Source organism: Procambarus clarkii, chromosome 89 (assembly GCF_040958095.1).
Source record: "Procambarus clarkii isolate CNS0578487 chromosome 89, FALCON_Pclarkii_2.0, whole genome shotgun sequence".
NCBI lineage: Eukaryota > Metazoa > Arthropoda > Malacostraca > Decapoda > Cambaridae > Procambarus > Procambarus clarkii.
The window spans coordinates 16,484,731-16,497,534 of NC_091238.1; the positions used below are offsets into that span (position 1 = coordinate 16,484,731).

General features: G+C 43.7%; 1 protein-coding gene across 6 annotated transcripts in view; it reads left to right on the forward strand.

Moving 5' to 3' along the window:
• Sh (Potassium voltage-gated channel protein Shaker) overlaps positions 1 to 12,804 on the forward strand; it is a 661,237-nt gene that overhangs the window by 588,184 nt on the left and 60,249 nt on the right. For all 6 annotated transcript variants that reach the window (XR_011225829.1, XM_069318076.1, XM_069318077.1 and 3 more), the window contains 2 exons: positions 5,538 to 5,728; positions 6,821 to 6,985. Coding sequence is in view for 5 of the 6 variants with exons in the window: in XM_069318076.1 (XP_069174177.1) it covers positions 5,538 to 5,728; positions 6,821 to 6,978 (349 nt within the window). In the remaining variant the exon portion in view is untranslated. The remainder of the gene's footprint in view (positions 1 to 5,537; positions 5,729 to 6,820; positions 6,986 to 12,804) is intronic.

The window sequence follows — 12,804 nt, forward strand, 5'->3', positions numbered from 1 at the left end:
ATATATATATATATATATATATATATATATATATATATATATATATATATATATATATATATATAATATATGAAATATGTTGTTAAATATGACCGAAAAAGTAAGATTAATAATTCTAACACGAATTTTCTCAATATTTCTTATGTTTCTTTTTACTGTCGATGGTAATTGAAAAATCAATTCTTAAAAATAAAAAAATAGAATTGATTTTTCAATTACCATCGACAGTAAAAAGAAATATAAGAAATATTGAGAAAATTCGTGTTAGAATTATTAATCTTACTTTTTCGGTCATATTTAACAACATATGTTTACAAGAAAAACTGCTACCAATATATATATATATATTACATTACAGAATCTCCTCACCCCTGAATGATTCGAACCTAGACAGACAATGTTGCTCACGCGGCCCCATCAGATGAAGTGATTTGATGAAATATATGTGCCCAATATGGTCACTGAGTGCTGTCGGGAATTGGGTAAAGGGTCAGACGACTTCCAATTGTGTTGAACAGTCAGTGTGGCCTAGTGATTAAAGTATCGGACTCGCCAAGGTGCATGGAGCCTGGCTGTCTGGGTTCGAATCCTTCAGGGGGTGAAGAGTTTTCTGTATATGAATTACAGTATAGCTTGCAAATATAGCATATCAGGCAGCAATGTGGCACGAGTATATTTCCTGTGACAAGTTGCACAAAATAGGGCAGCGTGACCAGGTGTTCTAGAATATGATAAAGTGACTGCTGGCTTGTACACTTGTGTTTTCCCGCTCTTAACCTTCTCTTTCACTGTCTGTTAACGAGCTTACAAGTACCACACACTTTGTCTCTAATCCTCTGTAGGTGTCTCTTCTACCTTGTTTACCTCCTCTCTGATCCTCTTACTCTAGTAGTGAATCCTACAAGTACCACACTGTATAATGCCCAGTATCCTCGCCTCTACTTCATTCCTTTCCCTTATAACCCCCTTAGGATAAGTGTTTGAATCGTACTTAATCTCTTCTTAACCCGATTCCCTTACCTATTACGACGGTATTTTTTTTTATTATAACCTCGAGTGGCACACAGATGAATGCGGAGCTTGTTATCTAACACTGCCTATTAACAACAATTAAGATTCTCATATAAATCCAGGTGATTAGTACATTATAATAGCAGTGGCACTGTTAACTACCATTCAGAGAGATATTCGAACGATAGTCATTTGTTTTACACCAGTTATAGGTAGATTCAGACGTTCATTTTATGTCCCCAGGAATTATGATTATTTTATCGGTGGAGGATGTAAAGTTGACTCAATATAATTATGAATTAATCCAACATGAACTAGTGTGTTGATTAGCAAATATGGAACCCTTGACTACCTAAATCCTTTGATTACTTGTTGTAGAATTTAGACTGTTGTAGCCCCTCTTCAACTGTGTAGGTGTGATAATCACCTTGCTAATAGTAGTTAATGTTCCCCCTTTCCCCTTGTCCCCCCTCCCCTTGTCCTGGTGTTGTCTGAGGGGAGGTTGGTGTGTGAGGACCCTCACCCCACCCGTAACCCCTCATATGTTAAGGCTCCTCATACCCTCGCCAGCGTTGAACGACCTCAATACCGGTTCCCCCCCAGGGAGTTATTGTCTTTGCTTTGGTCATCCTGTGACGTGAGGTCCACCCCCGCCCTCAAGGGGCCAGATTCACAAAAGCACTTACGCAAGCACTTAAGAACGTGTACATCTTTCCTCAATCTTTGACGGCTTTGGTTACATTTATTAAACTTTTTGCAAGCATGAAAACTTCCCAATCAACTGTTGTTATTGTTATAAACAGCTTCCTGGTGCTTCGGAGCTCATTAACTGTTTAATAATTGTAAACAAAGCCGCCAAATATTGAGAAAAGATGTACAGGTTCGTAAGTGCTTGCGTAAGTGCTTTCGTGAATCTGGCCCCAGGAGTCTTGGATAACGTTCAAGGAATGTGTGCTTACTCTTAAGTCACTTATTTAAGGGCGTGTAGTGAGGTGCTACCACTCATTATACCGTACAAAGCTGGCGATGATCTGAGATGAGCTCCTTAATCGTTATAAGACATTTTGTTTTTATTCTGGACTCGGTCTTCCGGTCCTTATATAATGTGAGTTATTTATCTCTTCCCAAACCATGTTCAGTTCATGTTAGTCAGCACTAATTTTATATCCATATTTTATATATATATATATATATATATATATATATATATATATATATATATATATATATATATATATATAAAACCCTTGTGTGATCTCATTAGATATTCCAAAACTCCTCGTATCAGTAAGATGTTCTGCAATCTTTTTATGAAGATATTTAGATTCTATTAGCCTTAAAACCCGCCTCTATTCGGTATAGTGAGTTCAATGTCCCATCTCAATCCTTTTCTCACATGCCATTTAACCCTCTTCCTCACCCCCCCCCCCCCCTTGAGCCATTCACCCCCCCCCCCCCCCCTCCCTAGCCACATATTTCACAGTAACTGTTGATACTCAGTTGACATTTCCTCTTTTTTTTTTTTACCATAGCCGGTCCCTTCACAGGACAGGTGGTAATGAACCCAGCTTTAGTTTGCTTCACAGTAGACCGTTCTTACCGTATTCGGTTTACCTTTGCAAGATATATATATATATATATATATATATATATATATATATATATATATATATATATATATATATATATATATTACATAATTTTTGTGTATAATTTAGTACTGATGTTCCCCATTTTCAGGAACCTTTTTCCACAACACTTAGCTTAGTGTCTAAATATTTCGTAGAGACTGCAATATTATATATATATATATATACCCTTTTAGTGAGCGTTATGATCCTGGAAGCTCTCTTAGCAAGCTTTATGTTCTCTCTTGTCATGTATATGCTTGCCTAACTCTCCAGTAGTAACTCTTCAGTGGTGCTTCCTCTCTTATGTTGGGGTATATCAGGTGTCTCATGCTGGAGTATATCAGGTGTCTCATGCTGGGGTATGTGTCTCATGCTGGGGTATATCATGTGTCTCATGCTGGGGTATGTGTCTCATGCTGGGGTATATCATGTGTGTCATGCTGGGTATATCATGTGTGTCATGCTGGGTATATCATGTGTCTCATGCTGGAGTATATCAGGTGTCTCATGCTGGAGTATATCATGTGTGTCATGCTGGGTATATCATGTGTGTCATGCTGGGTATATCATGTGTCTCATGCTGGGTATATCAGGTGTCTCATGCTAGGTATATCATGTGTCTCATGCTGGAGTATATCAGGTGTCTCATGCTGGGTATATCATGTGTGTCATGCTGGGTATATCAGGTGTCTCATGCTGGGTATATCATGTGTCTCATGCTGGAATATATCATGTGTCTCATGCTGGGGTATATCAGGTGTGTCATGCTGGGTATATCATGTGTGTCATGCTGGGTATATCATGTGTGTCATGCTGGGTATATCATGTGTGTCATGTTGGGGTATATCATGTGTGTCATGCTGGGTATATCAGGTGTATCATGCTGGGTATATCATGTGTCTCATGCTGGGTATATCATGTGTGCCATGCTGGGTATATCATGTGTGTCATGCTGGGTATATCATGTGTGCCATGCTGGGTATATCATGTGTGCCATGCTGGGTATATCATGTGTGTCATGCTGGGTATATCATGTGTGCCATGCTGGGTATATCATGTGTGTCATGCTGGGTATATCATGTGTGCCATGCTGGGTATATCATGTGTGCCATGCTGGGTATATCATGTGTGTCATGCTGGGTATATCATGTGTGCCATGCTGGGTATATCATGTGTGTCATGCTGGGTATATCATGTGTGCCATGCTGGGTATATCATGTGTGCCATGCTGGGTATATCATGTGTGTCATGCTGGGTATATCATGTGTCTCATGCTGGGTATATCATGTGTGCCATGCTGGGTATATCATGTGTGTCATGCTGGGTATATCATGTGTCTCATGCTGGGTATATCATGAGTGTCATGCTGGGTATATCATGTGTCTCATGCTGGGTATATCAGGTGTGTCATGCTGGGTATATCATGTGTGTCATGCTGGGTATATCAGTGCTGGCCAGTAGCCCTTAGACACTTGATCACTGGTGGTCAGTAGCCCCTGGACACTTGATCAGTACTGGCCAGTAGCCCCTGGACAGTTGATCACTGGTGGTCAGTAGCCCCTGGACACTTGATCAGTACTGGCCAGTAGCCCCTGGACACTTGACAGTGCTGGCCAGTAGCCCCTGGACACTTGATCAGTACTGGCTAGTAGCCCCTGGACACTTGACAGTGCTGGCCAGTAGCCCCTGGGCACTTGATCAGTACTGGCCAGTAGCCTCTGGACACTTGATCACTGATGGTCAGTAGCCCCTGGACACTTGATCAGTGCTGGTCAGTAACCCCTGGACACTTGATCAGTGCTGGCCAGTAGCCCCTGGACACTTGATCACTGCTGGCCAGTAGCCCCTGGACACTTGATCACTGCTGGTCAGTAGCCCCTGGACACTTGGTCAGTAGCCCCTGGACACTTGATCACTACTGGCCAGTAGCCCCTGGACACTTGACCACTGCTGGCCAGTAGCCCTGGACACTTGACCACTGCTGGCCAGTAGCCCCTGGACATTTGTTCAGTAGCCCCTGGACACTTGGTCAGTAGCCCCTGGACACTTGATCACTACTGGTTAGTAGCCCCTGGACACTTGATCACTACTGGTCAGTAGCCCCTGGACACTTGACCACTGCTGGCCAGTAGCCCCTGGACACTTGGTCAGTAGCCCCTGGACACTTGGTCAGTAGCCCCTGGACACTTGGTCAGTAGCCCCTGGACACTTGATCACTACTGGCTAGTAGCCCCTGGACACTTGACCACTACTGGCTAGTAGCCCCTGGACACTTGATCACTACTGGCTAGTAGCCCCTGGACACTTGACCACTACTGGCTAGTAGCCCCTGGACACTTGACCACTACTGGCTAGTAGCCCCTGGACACTTGACCACTGCTGGCCAGTAGCCCCTGGACACTTGACCACTGCTGGCCAGTAGCCCCTGGACACTTGACCACTGCTGGCCAGTAGCCCCTGGACACTTGCCTAGGTTGCCTCTCTCTCCAGGTAGTGTAGATATCCTGATATATTTGGGCTTAAGAGAGGAAGCCAACTGAAAGAAACTTATCCCGTTGAAGCTCCTGCTCTTAACATCACTTAATACAAACTCCAGGATATTTGTCGCTGGAGATTGTACATATTTTTTCACATTCAGAGAGCAGCCTGTCCCCTTGGAGGAGGAGGAGGAGGGGGGGGGCACAAGGCTGCTCCTCTTAGATTTATTTCAAGAACGAAATATTTTTTGTATCAATCTACTTCGCATCCCCACTCTCTATGACACATAAGTATGTTGTTATTTAGCTGATTCTCCTTCCTCCCTCCTCATATGTTGTGCCCCATTATTACTCCCCCCTACATGCCCCCTTGAGACAGCATTAAGTGTGGGCAATACTGACTGTTCTTGCCCTGCAGGCCTGTGGGTGTGTGGGGCAAGATTGTTGGCTCCCTGTGCGCGATCGCTGGCGTCCTCACCATTGCGCTTCCTGTTCCCGTTATCGTGTCAAACTTCAACTATTTTTACCACCGGGAGACTGACCAGGAGGAGATGCAGAGTCAGAACTTCAACCACGTCACCAGCTGTCCGTACCTGCCTGGCACTGTGGGTAAGTGAGTCTACCCTACATTAGCTAAGTCTACCCTAGATTAGCCGCCCCTCCGCCTTTCCGTTTTCTTTCATCGGGTCTTTTCTGTGTTGCCTTATTCTCTTGTATGTTTTTTTTTCCAGTGTCACCTCATTTTCCTAGTTACTGTTATCTTTCATATTTCTCATGTCTACTTTACTTTCTTTCGTCTGATTTTATTCCTGCGTTTCTGTTTCCGCTCTTCTCTTTCTCCTTTATTCCTGTTATCTTTCGTGTCTGCCTGTCCCCTTTCCATATTTCTTGCCCTCCGTCTCTCTTCCTCTTCTTTAAGCAACAATATTCCTTCATCCACTTTTCACTTTTTTCTTCATTTATTCACAACTAATATGGGTTAGACGATTATAATCTATCCTCTAAAACCAGGTTTATATAATCTAATATATAATCCCCTAAAGTATACAATCATTAAGCTATCAATCATATATGACTAAGAGCATTGATTAATCTATCCTATACTGTATGTTTTACAGGCAGGAGATAGCTATCCTACATGTGTAGACGCATTGAATAATCTGTGTGAAAGTATTGAATAATATATATATGTGTGTGAAAGCATTCAATACTCTATCCTATATGTGGGAAAGCATCGAATAGTCTATCATATACATGTTAAAACATTGAATAATATATCTAATATGTGTGAAAACATTATATAATCTATCATATATGTGTGAAAGCTGTAGGTAACGGCTATAAATGTGTTAATTATTCCTTCTTAAGGTAATCATGACTTAATTAACAACACTAATCCTACTTGTGTGTTTAAAGTATTAGACAATTATATTCTTTATTCAGTGAGATTTCACCTTGGACATTTATCTCTCTCTCTCTCTCTCTCTCTCTCTCTCTCTCTCTCTCTCTCTCTCTCTCTCTCTCTCTCTCTCTCTCTCTCTCTCTCTCTCTCTCTCTCGAGGTGAAGATAGTATGTATCATGGTTCCTCTCTCTCTCTCTCTCTCTCTCTCTCTCTCTCTCTCTCCCTCTCTCTCTCTCTCTCTCTCTCTCGAGGTGAAGATAGTATGTATCATGGCTCTTCCTCTCTCTCCCTCTGACAGGTCAGCACTTGAAGAAGGATTCCTTATCAGAGTCATCGTCCGACATCATGGACCTTGAGGAGGGCATCTTGTTGCAACACGACCTTAGTAAAAAACAGAATTGCAACCCACGTCACAATAATAATATAAACGCTATGAGCATCGAAACTGACGTCTGACATTTGTGTGAGTACCTGTTACTGTGTTTGTGTGAGTACCCCCTTACTGTGTTTGTGTGAGTACCCCCTACTGTGTTTGTGTGAGTACCCCCTACTGTGTGAGTACCCCCTACTGTGTGAGTACCCCCTACTGTGTGAGTACCCCCTACTGTGTGAGTACCCCCTACTGTGTGAGTACCCCCTACTGTGTGAGTACCCCCCTACTGTGTTGGTGTGAGGGTGCTTCTCCCCTCATGTTGGTAAGAGTACCTCCCCCCCTTCCTTCCTCATGTTATGTGCCAATTCCCCCCCCCCTTATATTATGTAGACCAGGGGGGGGGGGGTAGATAAATTTATCCTACCTTTCGTTCACTAGTTTTGTCTAGCGCGACCTGCGCTAAATCTTAAGTTATCTTCTCTTCAGTTGATCAATTTTTTATTTTATCGTCCAACAAAAATTATACATTGTATACTCTATACTCAAGCGAGCGAGTATACATTGTGTGTACATCATACACTCTGGTACCCTCGTCTCGTCCACCAAGTGTTTGGGTGACACAGGGATTTGTACACTGGGAGGGGGGGGGAGGGGGAGTGATCTACACTTTTGTGTACACACACAAGGAGCTGTACACCGCTTCTGGGTGGTTGTTAAGGCTTATCAACTTTTCCAGAGGGTGATAGGCCTTAATAACCCTCAAGAGATTGATAGGCCTTAATGGCCCTCCAGAGGTTGATAGGCCTTAATAGGTCAGAGGTTGAGAGGCCGTTTATAATAATATATTGAATTTATTTTAATTTTATATTGGATTATGACTTTTTTTCATCTTCTGTTATTGTCTTGGGAGGAGTTGAAGTCTCCTTTAAGATTTATCTTGCGTCAAGTTGTGACTTGTGTCAATCACTGTTTTGCTTCAAGCTATATGACCTTGTCATTGTGAGTTTAACCGTGTTAAGTGACCTATGGTGATGTGGTAATCATTCTTTGCTCACAAGCAAGAGAACCAGAGTTCGAACCCTCGGCAGATGGGAACGATGAGGCACCGTTCCCTCAGTGTTCAACTCTGCACCCACCAGTATCTGGGGGACCTGGTTGTAAAGCAAGTTGTGGATCGTGTTCTAGATACATGCTGTTGAATAACTTAACCGGTTCCAGTACCTGAGGTTAAAGGTAGAGTCCCAACATCCCAGTTAACCGATTGTCTGTTTCTATTCCTTGTCGAGGATGTGAGGTTCCTACAGGTGTGAGTAGTGACCCCTCACACAGGCCTTACCTGCTTGATGGGGTTCTGGGAGTTCTTCTACTCCCCAAGCCCGGCCCGAGGCCAGGCTTGACTTGTGAGAGTTTGGTCCAACTGGCTGTTGCTTGGAGCGGCCCGCAGGCCCACCACAGCCCAGTTGGTTCGCCACTTCTTGGAGAAAACTATCTTGTTTTCTCTTGTAAATGTCCACGGTTGTTCTGGCAATTGAGCACGATGTAATCTGTCTCGTTGTCTTCTCGAAGAAAAAGTCGACCTAACCTCCTCGAAGTTAACTAAGCTGCTTCCTGGTGATAACACAATGCCCGTAGTAGTGCACAAACGTCTCGGCCTGCCTCACAATCGACCATTTTGTAACAAAATCCTGGAGCACAGCCAACGAATCCACCCGCTACTAAATTTCCGGACATAGTGACACCTGGTAGTCAAATGAGAGGCCATGAGCGCTCGCTCTCACTAATGACGTAACCTTGGGGTTACGTGTCGATTGGTAAGCCTTACAGCACTAGAACCAACATCACCAACATCTTCAACGCGGGTTGACTAAGCATCTCCTCACATTCTTTTAAGACCCTGGAAGATTCTTCGTCAGCTCCATCGCACTCAGATTCAGATTCAGCGACACCGCGGATCCGAAACTGTATCCTTCCTGTTTGTTTTTATTCCTGGTAAGTGATAGGCAGCAGAGAGAGAGGGAGGGAGGGAGAGGGAGAGAGAGTGAGAGAGAGAGAGAGAGAGAGAGAGAGAGAGAGAGAGAGAGAGAGAGAGAGAGAGAGAGAGAGCCACTCTTGCTGCAGACTCTGAGCATCATCGATCTCCAGGTTGTCATGGTAACGAAAACAGTTCCACCAGCCTTTCTCTGGCATTGTTGATATGGTTTGGTGGTGATTAAGGCAGGTATAGGTCTCCCATGGCGTCTTATCATCCCAGCCCCCTCCCCCCCCCCCCCCCTCCACCCCCCAGGATCCTTCCCTAGCTCCATCTCTCACCCCCTCCCACCACCATCTCTCGACCATCTTCTCTCACCCCTCCCACCATCACCTTATCTTGCCCCTCCCACAATCACCTTATCTTGCCCCTCCCACCATCACCTTATCTTGCCCCTCCCATCATCACCTTATCTTGCCCCTCCCACCATCACCTTATCTTGCCCCTCCCACCATCACCTTATCTTGCCCCTCCCACCATCACCTTATCTTGCCCCTCCCACCATCATCTTATCTTGCCCCTCCCACCATCATCTTATCTTGCCCCTCCCACCATCACCTTATCTTGCCCCTCCCACCATCACCTTATCTTGCCCCTCCCACCATCACCTTATCTTGCCCCTCCCACCATCATCTTATCTTGCCCCTCCCACCATCACCTTATCTTGCCCCTCCCACCATCACCTTATCTTGCCGCTCCCACCATCACCTTATCTTGCCCCTCCCACCATCATCTTATCTTGCCCCTCCCACCATCATCTTATCTTGCCCCTCCCACCATCACCTTATCTTGCCCCTCCCACCATCACCTTATCTTGCCCCTCCCACCATCACCTTATCTTGCCCCTCCCACCATCATCTTATCTTGCCCCTCCCACCATCACCTTATCTTGCCCCTCCCACCATCACCTTCCCTCCCCCCCTGTTACCTAGCAGTAAAATAGGTACCTGGGTGTTAGTCAGCTGTCATGGGCTGCTTCCTGGGGGTGGAGGCCTGGTCGAGGACCGGGCCGCGGGGACACTAAAAAGCCCCGAAATCATCTCAAGATCTCAAGATAGCCCCTCCCATCATCACCTTATCTTGCTCCTCCCACCATCACCTTATCTTGCCTTTGTGTCCATTAAACCTGTGAGGCAAAGCGTGCCTCACAGGTTTAATGGAATTCTATGGCCAGACAACAGAAATTAGACAGTAGAAGAGTGGGCAGACTGCATGTTTTTGGCCTATCAAAAAGCTTCAGACACATTGCCCAATAAGAGACTAGTGCATAAGTTGGAGAAGCAAGCAAGAGTACCTAAGCAACAGAAGACAGCAAGTCACTGTGAAGGATGAGATCTCAGAGTGGTGAGATGTGACTACCATCCAACAGGGTCCCACAGGGTTCAGTTCTCTGACCTATCCTGTTTCTAAGACCTGTATATGTAACTGATCTTCCTGGCGGAGTAGACTGATTCTTCTTAATTTAATGTTTTCTGGTGCAAAAATTATAAGGAGGATTAAGACAAAAGAAGCTAGCAAGAGACTGTACGATGACCTGAACAAACTGAAAGACTGATCCAGCAAATGGCCACTAGACTTTAACTCGAGTAAATGTAAAGTAATGAACCTAATTGTAGAGAGTGAGCAGGAGGCTGGACACACGATACCAAACGCCAGATGAAATCCTTCATAGAATAGACAGAGAAGGATCTAGGGGTTGATATGCTGAATCTGAATCAGCGGGACATTGAAGACAGGCTAACATAAGAACTACCTTTACAAATTTGCGTAAACAATCATTCAGCACCTTGCATGTGACATGCCAGACCAGTCTCAGAGTACGAGGAGTCCAGCATGGAGTCCTTATCTAGTCAAGCACAAGATGAGATTGGACGAGGTTCAAAGGCATGCCACTAGACTAGTCCCAGAAATTTCGAAGAAAGGCAACAAGAATTTAACCTTACGTCGCTGGAAGGCAGAAGAATTACGGGTGACATGATTACCACATGCAAAATTTCTCAGAGGAATCGACAGGATAGATAAGGACAGATTAGCACAGGTAGCCCTCGCACAAGGGGACATGGGTGAAAACTATATGCCCGAATGAGCCAAAGAGACATTTGAATTTATCCAGTATCAGAGTAGTTAATAAATGGAACTATATATGTATGTATGTATGTATGTATGTATGTATGTATGTATGTATGTATGTATGTAGGTGTGAAGCAATGCTTGAACCTTTGTTGTATGTAAGAATGAAAAAGTTTTCTTGCATAGAATCTTACTACTTGTATTAGCAAGATGAATTATTTCAATCTAACGAAATGTAAAAAGATCGACATTTGTGTGATAATCTTGTTTTTAAGGTCTCGGAGATTAATGTCCGGTTGTAATCGTTCACAGATGACGGAGCTATTAAAATTGCCGATAACGGAAAACGGGTTTCAGTTGAGGGGCGCCGCCTAGGGTCTGAAGGAGTGGTAGTGGGTCCTGCGCTTGCCCCTCTCTCTCCCCTATAGTATCATGCTCAACACCCGTCCTCGCCAATCGCGTCACATTTCGAACGGAATGGACGAAATCCGTTAAGAATGCGACGTATTAGTAACATTTCAAGCACAGTATTATTGACGCAGCGGCCTTGAGATGTTAGGTGGGGGAGTTGATAATGTTTTCAGGGTTTTGGGTTAAGGAAAACGGCTTCGTTTTTTAACAGCGTAGCAGATTCAGAAAACGGGCGTGATGGAGAAGAACCTTGAGATCTGAAAATTCATTCTCATTGAACGAACTCGTAACAGTCTAAATTATTAGTCGTTAAATCTATTGGTAACGTTATTTAAATTATCTGAATACCATGATGGATAATTTTAAATTCCAGTTCTAATATTATCACAATTAATGGCATTCTCTAGTCTTCTGGCGCTGAATTTAACCGAGAAAAATGGAAGGGATTTCTAGCAATAGAAACCCCCGTATTACGAAGTCCAGTGATTTACGTCCTAATCCCCACTGTACATAAAGTTATAGTTAGCAAGTCATAATAATAATAATAATTCTAACTATTTAATGAGGGTCAGTTATTATAGATCCATAATGTGTTGCGTGGTGAGAGCGCTCCTGGGGCCAGATTCACGAAGCAGTTACGCAAGTACTTACGAACCTGTACATCTTTCCTCAATCTTTGACGGCTTTAGTTACTTTTATCAAACAGTTTACAAGCATGAAAACTTCCCAATCCACGGTTGTTATTGTTATAAACAGCCTCCTGGTGCTTCGGAGCTCATTACCTGTTTAATAATTGTAAACAAAGCCGCCAAAGATTGACAAAAGATGTACAGGTTCGTAATAGTGCTATCATTTGTTTTATTTGAGAAAGCTCTCGCAAGGGAGTCAGTATTGATTTATGTAATGCATCAATCGTTAATGAAGTTCTTAAACCAAATGTGTGTGTTCCGTTACCATCTTATTTGTGACATTGTTCGACGTCAAGAAACAGCTTGTATTTATCTAACAAATTTCGTCAAATGTGTTTATATCTAAGTGCTTCATCGAGATTTTATTCTAAATTATCCCAAGAGGTGATGTAGATGTGTCTACGGTTGTTGTAGAAAGGCATAGTGATGATGAATGGGCGAGTGATATATGATAGTAAAAGGGAGAGGACAGGAGGGGTGGGTGCTGGAGGATAGTTTCTCCCTGGTGAGAGGCGAACATTCCAGCAACATTGGACGATCTCTATGGGAATTCTCTCGCTGTCTCTCCTTCCTGATGTTTCTGGAGCTGCTGTCATCTTAAAGGCCAGAAGACACTAAGCATTAACGTTTCCACTTACGAAAGCTCTACATCATTCCTCAGTCATAACGACTTTGTTTACAGTTACCAAACCGTTTGAGCTCCTTAGCGC